This window comes from Bufo gargarizans, chromosome 2 (assembly GCF_014858855.1).
Source record: "Bufo gargarizans isolate SCDJY-AF-19 chromosome 2, ASM1485885v1, whole genome shotgun sequence".
Taxonomy (NCBI): Eukaryota; Metazoa; Chordata; class Amphibia; order Anura; family Bufonidae; genus Bufo; species Bufo gargarizans.
In genome coordinates this window covers 717,784,867-717,797,987 of record NC_058081.1, presented here as the reverse complement: position 1 = coordinate 717,797,987, position 13,121 = coordinate 717,784,867, and the positions used below count along the sequence as shown (strand labels likewise).

The 13,121-nt window shown below is 41.0% G+C and overlaps 1 protein-coding gene across 1 annotated transcript in view; it reads left to right on the top strand.

Moving 5' to 3' along the window:
• The window catches only part of LOC122926354 (mucin-2-like), a 101,649-nt gene that overhangs the window by 64,166 nt on the left and 24,362 nt on the right, over nucleotides 1-13,121 (top strand). The window contains exons 39-43 of the mRNA XM_044277729.1: nucleotides 2,476-2,489; nucleotides 4,228-4,929; nucleotides 7,140-7,656; nucleotides 8,976-9,673; nucleotides 11,820-12,674. Of these exons, the coding sequence (XP_044133664.1) occupies nucleotides 2,476-2,489; nucleotides 4,228-4,929; nucleotides 7,140-7,656; nucleotides 8,976-9,673; nucleotides 11,820-12,674 (2,786 nt within the window). The remainder of the gene's footprint in view (nucleotides 1-2,475; nucleotides 2,490-4,227; nucleotides 4,930-7,139; nucleotides 7,657-8,975; nucleotides 9,674-11,819; nucleotides 12,675-13,121) is intronic.

The following is a 13,121-nucleotide window of genomic DNA, read 5'->3' as shown; positions in this document are numbered from 1 at the left end:
CATAAGAAAATTGATTGTAATGATTGTAAGGTATCTACTTATAGCATGTCACATTAAAGGGTAAAGTGTTTAGTGTTAAGTGTTCATGTCACTTTAAAGAGTGTTCAGGAAACTTCTTATATGTCATAGAGACAAACGGTATCAAAGGTTTTGATTGGTGACTGAGATCCCCCACTGATGGGTAGAGAGAAACACTTCCATAGTGCGTTCTCTCTCCTCACTGCAGTAATCAGAAGCAAGATTTACTTTCTATTGAGTTTGTCTTGCTTCCCCCCCCCCCCCCCCGATGCATGGAGAGAGACAGGGGCGTATTTCCAATTAGGCACTAAAGGACACTAGCCTAGGGTAGCGGTCTGAAGGGGGTGCCACCACAGAGGACATCTTTTTTAAATCTTTTATTTCTTTACATCCCTGCCTTTTGGGCATCCATGTTGCCAGGGGTTTAAACAGTGGAGTGCCACTGCACGCTACAACCATGGCATGACTTTCCTTCCTGTAGTGGAGGTCCTGGCAGAGGACGAGGAGAGAGGAGTGAGGAGTGATTCATTTTAGTTACATAGTAAATACGGCTGAAAAAAAATCCAATAAAGTCCAATAAATTTCAATCAAGGGATGTGGGGACGCAAATTTTAGAAAAGGAAGGGAGACCCAGATTTCTGCACAGTTTCATAAGCATTAATGTCATTTACTTTCAAGAACTTATCTAGGCCCTTTTTAAAACTGTCCACTGTTCCTGCTGTGACCACGTCGTGAGTTAGACTATTGCAGTGAAAAATTCTTGATCCCTCTGGGGGCTGAACTTTATCTTCTCCAGTCGGAGGCAGTGCCCCTTGTCTTGGTATTTTACATGGAACAGCTTTTCAGCATATTTTGTGTATGAGCCATTTATATTTTTGTATAGGTTAATCATGTCCCCCCTTAGACGTCTCTTCTCAAGACTAAATAAATTACAAGACCCTCCATGCCCCTTATCAGTTTAGTCGCTCTCTTCTGTACTCTCTCCAGCTCCAGAGCATCCTTTCTATGAACTGGTGCCCAGAACTGAACTGCATATTCCAGATGAGGCCACAGAAAAGCTTTATAAATTAGTAATATTACATCCCTGTCCTGCGAGTCCATGCCTCGTTTAATGCATGACAGTATCCTGGTGGCCTTAAAAGCAGTTGATTGACATTGTATGCTGTTATTTAATCTTTGATCTACAAGGACATCAAAGACTTTCTCTACAAGAGACCCTCCCAGTGTTACATGCCTTAGGACATATGATGCACTTAGATTATTACCACCCAAATGCATAACTTTACATTTATCCACATTGAACCTCATTTGTCAAGTTGATGCCCATTCACCCAGAGTGTCCAATTCAGCTTGTAGTTTATGGACATCTTCCGAAGACTGCACAGTACTACATAGCTTAGTGTCATCTGCAAAAATGGAAATAAATTAGATAATACAGGACCCAGCACTGAACCTTGGGGTACACCACTTATAACCTGGGACCATTCTGAATAGAAATCATTGACCACAACTCTCTGGACACGGTCCTTCAGACAGTTTTCAATCCAATTACAGACTATACTTTCTAAACCTATAGACCTTATTTTACCTATTAAATGTCTATGAGGGACAGTATCAAAAGCCTTTGCAAAATCCAAGAACACTACATCCAAAGCCGCCCTCTGTCCAGGCTCTTACCCCTTTCCTTTGCAATGCAGCACTAAATGCTAATCTGATTGATTTAGAAGCACATTGCTGCTCCACCAATCATCTTAGTGACATGTAGACACTATAGGCAGTCTATGTGGCCACCAAGGAGGAAGCAGCTGATCCCCTGTGAGACTCACCCACCCAGCTGTACTGCTGTCTGCCTGCCTCTAAGTGCAGCATCCTGATCCCACAGGTATGGAACGCCTATCCGGTCCTGCCATTGTCACAGAACAGAAGCAGCGGCTTTCCAGGAATGTGCTGCATAATAGTAAAATAAATTCTTTCCAAGAAGCTTTGCCCATGGGCTGAAGCATTAAAAGCAGGAGCATTGTGAAGGTACTCTATGCTTTATGCCCTTTTGGTCCTGGTGAGCTAGGAGCTGAAAGATTTCAACTCAAACTACTCTATTTTTTCTAATGTGTGGTATAGAGTGAACATTATTAGTTGGTGGGGTTCTAGGTGATAACCCCAAGTATGAGATCCTTATGGCATATTCTGTGGATTATTGGTGGTGAAAAGCCTTTTCAAAAGGATCAGAATAGTAAAAAAATATATATATATTTTTTTTTATTAATACTGACCATAACACAGTTGTGACTTGTCTTATAATAATTTGGCTTGGCTGAGCAGGCATTTCCTCTATTTCCAAGAGGTAGACACCAGACCACATTCCAGGAAGTGTAGTTTTTATTCAGTAGTGGAGACAATATCAGGAAAAAGAGATTCAACATTCTGGTAATGTCCTCAGGGATAGAACAGTAAATTCAGTATAGTTACTTCTAGTTTTCGTTTATTACTGCATCAAAAGTAAACATTTTGATTCTGAACAACCTTCTTGAATGTGAACAACCTTCTTCATCTGGGATTGAGCCCAATGAAGATGGCTTTTCACCTTTGAAATGTATTGTTTTGATGCCCTAATAAACTGAAACTAGAAATAACTACATGGGATTAGCCTTTCTACCCCTGTGGACAGTACAGCACTAATCCTATATTGGTGATATTTTCTCCACAACTACTACCGGCCACAGTTATTGTAGTTTATGCTGGTTGGGATCCAGGCCAGAAGTCCAGAGAATTTGTACCATGCTTGTATATCTGTCATGCCCGCAGAACACCACCCTGTTAATGCATTACTGTTTACCCATACCTGCATTCCTCCCCTTGTTTTATAGCCCTGCAAATGAAGTGTTCCTTTCTTTTCTTTATTTTGGCATTCATCTGCCATTGAAAAAAAGTCATGTTGGTGGTGCCATGAGACCTGTAAAATGGGCAGAGCAAGTGCCAGTGGTTCCTCCACATATACTACTGGTTTATTAGATCAGCAGCAGTGGTGAGGTTACGGGCACACGTAGTGTTGGCCAGAAGCATGTGATGCCCATTCCTGGTGGGTGCGGTTTAAAGATTGATAATGTGTACATGATTTCTACAGCAATACCACAGTTTAACCCACCAAACCGCATAACTATTCAAAGTTATGATAATAGTCAGGTGGTTTTGAGGGTAAAATTTATGCAAAATTGTGTGGCCAATTAGCTGCAGAAAGGTATCTAAGAGAGTTTTAAAAAGTAAGTAAACTTTTCAATACATTTTTGTTAATGTCCCTAATGCTCTAATAACAGTTTTTGTCATGTACTTTATTAATGCATTTTGTATTATTTTTAATAGACTAAACCTCTAGCCCCCCCCCAACTCAAGGCGCCCCTTTCTCTGTGGAACTTGTCACCGGTGTACGGAGTTTACAGTTTCTCAATGGGGCCACAGCGCAGGGAGTACAGGCAGAAGCACACATTGCTGCTCCTGCCCGTTCTCCCCCGGAAGTTTATTGCTGGAATAGCACAAGGGTGCCCTGTAACCATGTGCTATGCCAGGATTAGCTGAGTGGAGCGGCTCCTGCCTTTGCCTGCTTCACTAAGGTAAGAGCTGACATGCAGGACTTTTAGCTTAGAGAAGCAGGCTCAGGCAGGAGCTCACTCCGCTCAGCTGATCCTGGCATAGCACGTGGTTATAGGGTACCCATGTGCTATGCCAGCATTTAGTAAACCTCCGGGGGGGGGGGGGGGGGGGCACAGACAGGAGCTGCAATGTGTGCTCCTGCCCGTAGGCCCTGCGCTGTGGCCCCATTGATGAAGTGACAACTCTGTACACTACTGAGAAGTCAGCGGTGTACAGAAAAGTCAATTTTAAGCGCACAGGGAAAGGTGCGCTTTGGGGGGGGTCTATTAAAAATACAAAATACATTAATAAAGTATATTTAAAAAAAAAATTATTAGGGCATTAGGGACATGTTAACAAATATTTTGTTACTCTTTAAGGCCCTCCCACAGCTGCCAATGACCAGAGGATTTTAAAGTTGAAATTGAAGTATTCCCACCAAAATTGTGTACCAACTGTAGGTTGCAGTGTGTCAGCCACAACTGGCAGCCGCATTTTGTCCTCCCACACTAATTTGTTCTTTAGAGCTCATATTAAGTGAGTGCAATTGGTTAATGTTATGTATTTTATTTCTATTTTAATTAGTAACTCCTAACTGTGATCCTTCCTGCACATGGTCACCATGGTTTGATGTGACTTATCCTAAATATGAACCCAATGGAGGAGATTTTGAGACCTATGAGAACATCACAAATGCTGGATTAGAAGTGTGTAAGGAGAATATGAGACCAGAAAACATTTCCTGCAGAGCACAGAAATTCCCAGATATGACACTTGACCAGCTGGGACAGACATTGGACTGTGATGTCTCCACTGGCCTCATCTGTTACAACAAAGATCAAACAGGGTTCATGCCTGTGTGCTACAACTATGAGATCAGTGTGTACTGCTGCCGACCTTTACCCGAAGAATGCTTTACTACAACCTCTAAAACCACTACTACAACTACATCACCAACAACTACCACCTCTGAGACTACAACTACATCACCAACAACCACCACCTCTGAAACTACAACTCCATCACCAACAACCACCACCTCTGAGACTACAACTACATCACCAACGACCACCACCTCTGAGACTACAACTCCATCACCAACAACCACCACCTCTGAAACTACAACTCCATCACCAACAACCACCACCTCTGAGACTACTACTACATCACCAACGACCACCACCACTGAGACTACAACTACATCACCAACGACCACCACCTCTGAAACTACAACTCCATCACCAACAACCACCACCTCTGAGACTACAACTACTTCTGTCATCACAAGTACTCCAGAACCTCCAACACCAACCACTTCAACTGCTACAACTACATCAGTGACCGTATCTTCAAGTAAGAATGAAACAAGGAACCCTATATCTTTAGTGCATATTTATTTAATTAGTATTAGATTTATTTCTACAGTTTTATTTATAACCAAGAATCCCAAATAGCTTTAAACCGCAGTATTGTATTTTTTTGTCCTTTTTTCAAACGTGTGGTATAGAGTAAACATGATTAGTTGGTGGTGTTCCAAAGGTGGTAACCCCAAGTATGAGATCTTTATAGCATATTCTGTGGCTATGCCATAAATATTGGTGGTGAAAAAGCCCTTTTGAAAAGGCTTATTGGTAAGATTAAAATTATTTTTAAAAACTTCAGAATAATTTAAATAAAAAAAAATAAAAAAAATGATCTTAGTGCAGTGGTGACTTGTCTTAGTAATTGGCTGAGCAGGCATTTCCTCAGTCACCAAGAGGTAGACACCAGACCACATTCCAGGAAGTGTAGTTTTTATTCAGTAGTCGAGACAATATCAGCAAAAAGAGAATCAACATTCTGGTAATGTCCTCAGGGATCCAGTCCTCAGGGATCCAGTATAGCTACTTCTAGTTTTCGTTTATTACTGCATCAAAAGTACACATTTTGAATGTGAAAAACCTTTTTCATCTGGGATTGAGCCCAATGAAGATGGATTTTCACATTTGAAATGTATTGTTTTGATGCCCAAACTGAAACTAGAAATAACTACATGGGATTAGCCTTTCTACCCCTGAGGACAGTATAGCACCAATCCTATATTGGTGATATTCTCTCCACTACTACTACCGGCCACAGATACTGTCGTTTATGCTGGTTGGGATCCAGGCCAGAAGTCTAGAGAATTTGTACCATGCTTGTATATCTGTCATGCCCTGCAGCACATGCACCCTGTTAATGTATTACTGTTTACCCAAACCTGCATTCCTCCCCTTGTTTTATAGGTCCTGCACATGAAGTGCTCCTTTCTTTTCTTTATTTTGGCATTCATCTGTCATTAAAAAAAGTCATGTTGGTGGTGCCATGAGACCTGTAAAATAGGGAGAGAGCAAGTGCCAGTGGTTCCTCCACGTATACTACTGGTTTATTAGATCAGCAGGAGTGGAGAGGTTACGGGCACACGTAGTGTTGGCCAGAAGCATGTGATGCCCATTCCTGATGGGTGCAGTTTAAAGATTGATAATGAGTACATGATTTTTACAGCCATACCACAGTTTAACCCACCAAACTACATGCCCATTAAAAGTTATGTTAATAGTCAGGTGGTTTTGAGGGTAAAGCTACTGCACAATTGCTGCAAAATCATGTGGCCATTTTGATTTTTTTCCCCTTGTCATGCTGCACAAAGGTATCTAAGAGAGTATGACCGCACTGTCAGGTTTCAGCATGCAGTTTTGGAAACCAAAATCAGAAATGAATTAAAAAGAAGAGAAGTCGTATCTGTTCTTTATACTTTCTCTCATTTTATAATCCACTACTGATATTGGCTTTAGAAATTGCATGCAGAAACCAATATAAAGACAAAAGTAGAAAAGGATTGAAAATAACAAAAGTATAATGTTTTCTAAATACTTCCCCATAAGAACTAGGGGAAAGGGGAATTCAAGATTGAAGGCCTGTGATATTTGTTCATCCCTGTTAGTAGCCTATACACAGGAAAATGGGGTTTCCGTGATTTTAATACTGATGACCTAACCTCAGGATAGGTTATCAGTATCGTATTGGTGGGGGTCTCACAACCAGGGTCCCCACCAAACATCTGTTTGAGAAGGCAATGGCGCTCCTGTGAGCGCTGGCCTTCTCACAACATTTCCTAAGCCAGTGACTGCATGTTCATCTGTCATGTGGCCTAGACACAGTTCAGCCACATAGAAGTGAGTGGGGCTGAGTGCTATACCAGACACAGCTGCTATACAATGTACACTGAAAGGTCATCAGTATTAAAATCTCGGAAAACCCTTTTATGCTAAACTTTAAGGCCCTTCCTCAGCTGCCAATGATAACAGGATTTTGAAGTTGAAGTATTCCCACCAAAATTGTTTACCAACTGTAGGTTGCAGTGTGTCGGCCACAACTGGAAGCTGCATTGTGTCAGCCCAGACTAATTTGTTCTCTAGAACTCATATTAAGTGAGTCTACTTGGTTAATGTTATGTATTTTACTTCTGTTTTATCTAGCAACTCCTAACTGTGATCCTGTTTGCAAGTGGTCACAATGGTTTGATGTGAGTACTCCTAAATATGAACCCAATGGAGGAGATTATGAGACTTATGAGAACATTGAGAATGCTGGATTTGAAGTGTGTGAGGGTGATATGAAACCAGAGAACATTTCCTGCAGAGCAACGAAATACCCAGATAAGCCATTATACCAGTTGGGACAGATGGTGACCTGTGATGTCTCCATTGGGCTCATCTGTTACAACAAAGATCTTATAGGATACAAGCCAGTGTGCTACAACTATGAGATCAGTGTGTACTGCTGCCGGCCTTTACCTGACTATTGCCCAACTACACCTTATACAACTACTTCAACTACATCACCAACAACATCTGAGACTACAACTTCTAGAACTCCATCACCAACGACCACCACCACTGAGACGACAACTACATCACCAACTACCACCTCTGAGACTACAACTACTTCACCAACAACCACCACCTCTGAGACTACAACTACTTCACCAACAACCACCACCTCTGAGACTACAACTTCATCACCAACAACCACCACCTCTGAGACTACAACTACTTCACCAACCACCACCACCTCTGAGACTACAACTCTTTCACCAACAACTACTACCTCTGAGACTACAACTTCTTCACCAACAACCACCACCTCTGAGACTACAACTACTTCACCAACAACCACCACCACTGAGAGTACAACTACTTCTGTCATCACAAGTACTCCAGAACCTCCAACATCAACCACTTCGACTGCTACAACTACATCAGTGACCGCATCTTCAAGTAAGAATGAAACAAGGAACCATATATCTTTAGTGCATATTTATTTAATTAGTATTAGATTTATTTCTACAGTTTTATTTATAACCAAGTAACCCAAATAGTTTTAAACCACAGTACTGTTTTTTTGGTCCTTTTTTCAAATGTGTGGTTAGAGTAAACCTTATTAGTTGGTGGTGTTGCAAAGGTGTTAACCCCAAGTATAAGATCTTTATGGCATATTCTGTGGATATGCCATAAATATATGCCATCAATATTGGTGGTGAAAAAGCCTGTTCGAAAGACTTATCTGTAAGATGATAATTATTTTTAAAAACCTCAGAATAATTTAAAAAATTAAAAACTGATCTTAGTGCAGTGGTGACTTGTCTTAGTAATTGGCTGAGCAGTCATATCCTCAGTCACCAAGAGGTAGACACCAGACCACATTCCAGGAAGTGTAGTTTTTATTCAGTAGTGGAGACAATATCAGCAAAAAGAGAATCCCTGTTAGTAGCCTATACACAGGAAAATGGGGTTTCCGTGATTTTAATACTGATGACCTAACCTCTGGATAGGTTATCAGTATCGTATTGGTGGGGGTCTGACAACGAGGGTCCCCACCAAACATCTGTTTGAGAAGGCAACGGCGCTCCTGTGAGCGCTGGCCTTCTCACAACATTTCCTAAGCCAGTGACTGCATGTTCATCTGTCATGTGGCCTAGACACAGTTCGGCCATATAGAAGTGAGTGGGGCTGAGTGCTATACCAGACACAGCTGCTATACAATGTACGCTGAAAGGTCATCAGTATTAAAATCTCGGAAAACCCTTTTATGCTAAACTTTAAGGCCCTTCCTCAGCTGCCAATGATAACAGGATTTTGAAGTTGAAGTATTGCCACCAAAATTGTTTACCAACTGTAGGTTGCAGTGTGTCGGCCACAACTGGAAGCTGCATTGTGTCAGCCCAGACTAATTTGTTCTCTAGAACTCATATTAAGTGAGTCTACTTGTTTAATGTTATGTATTTTACTTCTGTTTTATCTAGCAACTCCTAACTGTGATCCTGTTTGCAAGTGGTCACAATGGTTTGATGTGAGTACTCCTAAATATGAACCCAATGGAGGAGATTATGAGACTTATGAGAACATTGAGAATGCTGGATTTGAAGTGTGTGAGGGTGATATGAAACCAGAGAACATTTCCTGCAGAGCAACGAAATACCCAGATAAGCCATTATACCAGTTGGGACAGATGGTGACCTGTGATGTCTCCATTGGGCTCATCTGTTACAACAAAGATCTTATAGGATACAAGCCAGTGTGCTACAACTATGAGATCAGTGTGTACTGCTGCCGGCCTTTACCTGACTATTGCCCAACTACACCTTATACAACTACTTCAACTACATCACCAACAACATCTGAGACTACAACTTCTAGAACTCCATCACCAACGACCACCACCACTGAGACGACAACTACATCACCAACTACCACCTCTGAGACTACAACTACTTCACCAACAACCACCACCTCTGAGACTACAACTTCATCACCAACAACCACCACCTCTGAGACTACAACTACTTCACCAACAACCACATCACCAACAACCACCACCTCTGAGACTACAACTACTTCACCAACAACCACCACCACTGAGAGTACAACTACTTCTGTCATCACAAGTACTCCAGAATCTCCAACATCAACCACTTCGACTGCTACAACTACATCAGTGACCGCATCTTCAAGTAAGAATGAAACAAGGAACCATATATCTTTAGTGCATATTGATTTAATTAGTATTAGATTTATTTCTACAGTTTTATTTATAACCAAGTAACCCAAATAGTTTTAAACCACGGTACAGTTTTTTTGGTCCTTTTTTCAAATGTGTGGTATAGAGAGAACCTTATTAGTTGGTGGTGTTGCAAAGGTGTTAACCCCAAGTATAAGATCTTTATGGCATATTCTGTGGATATGCCATAAATATATGCTATAAATATTGGTGGTGAAAAAGCCCGTTCGAAAGGCTTATCTGTAAGATGATAATTATTCTTAAAAACCTCAGAATAATTTAAATAAATAAAAAACTGTTCTTAGTGCAGTGGTGACTTGTCTTAGTAATTGGCTGAGCAGGCATTTCCTCAGTCACCAAGAGGTAGACACCAGACCACATTCCAGGAAGTGTAGTTTTTATTCAGTAGTGGAGACAATATCAGCAAAAAGAGAATCAACATTCTGGTAATGTCCTCGGGGATTGAACAGTAAATTCAGTATAGTTACTTCTAGTTTTCGTTTATTACTGCATCAAAAGTACACATTTTGAATGTGAACAACCTTTTTCATCTGGGATTGAGCCCAATGAAGATGGCTTTTCACCTTTGAAATGTGTTGATTTGATGCCCTAATGAACTGAAACTAGAAATAACTACATGGGATTAGCCTTTCTACCCCTGAGGACAGTATAGCACCAATCCTATATTGGTGATATTCTCTCCACTACTACTACCGGCCACAGATACTGTCGTTTATGCTGGTTGGGATCCAGGCCAGAAGTCCAGAGAATTTGTACCATGCTTGTATATCTGTCATGCCCGCAGCACATCACCCTATTAATGTATTACTGTTTACCCATACCTGCATTACTCCCCTTGTTTTATAGTCCTGCACATGAAGTGCTCCTTTCTTTTCTTTATTTTGGCATTCATCTGTCATTGAAAAAAGTCATGTTGGTGGTGCCATGAGACCTGTAAAATAGGGAGAGCAATTGCCAGTGGTTCCTCCACGTATACTACTGGTTTATTAGATCAGCAGCAGTGGTGAGGTTATGGGCACACGTAGTGTTGGCAGAAGCATGTGATGCCCATTCCTGATGGGTGCAGTTTAAAGATTGATAATGAGTACATGATTTTTACAGCCATACCACAGTTTAACCCACCAAACTGCATGCCCATTAAAAGTGATGTTAATAGTCAGGTGGTTTTGAGGATAAAACTACTGCACAATTGCGGAAAAATCATGTGGCCATTTTGTTTTTTTCCCCCTTGTCATGCTGCACAAAGGTATCTAAGAGAGTATGACCGCACTGTCAGGTTTCAGCATGCAGTTTTGGAAACCAAAATCAGGAGTGAATTAAAAAGAAGAGAAGTTGTATCTGTTCTTTATACTTTCTCTCATTTTATAATCCACTACTGATATTGGCTTTAAAAATTGCATGCAGAAACCAATATAAAGACAAAAGTAGAAATGGATTGAAAATAACAAAAGTATAATGTTTTCTAAATACTTCCCCATAAGAACCAGAGGAAAGGGGAATTCAAGATTGAAGGCCTGTGATATTTGTTCATCCCTGTTAGTAGCTTATACACAGTAAAATGGGGTTTCCGTGATTTTAATACTGATGACCTAACTTCTGGATAGGTTATCAGTATCGTATTGGTGGGGGTCTGACATCCAGGGTCCCCACCAAACAGCTGTTTGAGAAGGCAACGGCGCTCCTGTGAGCACTGGGGCCTTCTCGCAACATTTCCTAAGCCAGTGACTGCATGTTCATCTGTCATGTGGCCTAGACACAGTTCAGCCACATAGAAGTGAGTGGGGCTGAGTGCTATACCAGACACAGCTGCTATACAATGTACGCTGAAAGGTCATCAGTATTAAAATCTCGGAAAACTCTTTTTATGCTTAACTTTAAGGCCCTTCCTCAGCTGCCAATGATAACAGGATTTTGAAGTTAAAGTATTGCCACCAAAATTGTTTACTAACTGTAGGTTGCAGTGTGTCGGCCACAACTGCAAGCCGCATTGTGTCAGCCCAGACTAATTTGTTCTCTAGAACTCATATTAAGTGAGTCTACTTGGTTAATGTTATGTATTTTACTTCTGTTTTATCTAGCAACTCATAACTGTGATCCTGATTGCAAGTGGTCACAATGGTTTGATGTGAGTACTCCTAAATATGAACCCAATGGAGGAGATTATGAGACATATGAGAACATCAAGAATGCTGGATTTGAAGTGTGTGAGGGTGATATGAAACCAGAGAACATTTCCTGCAGAGCAACAAAATACCCAGATAAGCCATTATACCAGTTGGGACAGATGGTGACCTGTGATGTCTCCATTGGGCTCATCTGTAACAACAAAGATCTTATAGGATACAAGCCAGTGTGCTACAACTATGAGATCAGTGTGTACTGTTGCCGGCCTTTACCTGACTATTGCCCAACTACACCTTATACAACTACTACAACTACAACAACTACATCACCAACAACCACATCTGAGACTACAACTTCTAGAACTCCATCACCAACGACCACCACCACTGAGACGACAACTACATCACCAACTACCACCTCTGAGACTACAACTTCTAGAACTCCATCACCAACGACCACCACCACTGAGACGACAACTACATCACCAACTACCACCTCTGAGACTACAACTACTTCACCAACAACCACCACCTCTGAGACTACAACTTCATCACCAACAACCACCACCTCTGAGACTACAACTACTTCACCAACCACCACCACCTCTGAGACTACAACTCTTTCACCAACAACCACTACCTCTGAGACTACAACTTCATCACCAACAACCACCACCTCTGAGACTACAACTACTTCACCAACAACCACCACCACTGAGAGTACAACTACTTCTGTCATCACAAGTACTCCAGAATCTCCAACATCAACCACTTCGACTGCTACAACTACATCAGTGACCGCATCTTCAAGTAAGAATGAAACAAGGAACCATATATCTTTAGTGCATATTTATTTAATTAGTATTAGATTTATTTCTACAGTTTTATTTATAACCAAGTAACCAAAATAGTTTAAAACCACAGTACTGTTTTTTTGTCCTTTTTTCAAATGTGTGGTATAGCGTGAACCTTATCAGTTGGTGGTGTTGCAAAGGTGTTAACCCCAAGTATAAGATCTTTATGGCATATTTTGTGGATATGCCATAAATATTGGTGGTGAAAACGCCCGTTCGAAAGGCTTATCTGTAAGATGATAATTATTTTTAAAAACCTCAGAATATTTAAATAAAAAATGAATAAAAAACTGATCTTAGTGCAGTGGTGACTTGTCTTAGTAATTGGCTGAGCAGGCATTTCCTCAGTCACCAAGAGGTAGACACCAGACCACATTCCAGGAAGTGTAGTTTTTATTCAGTA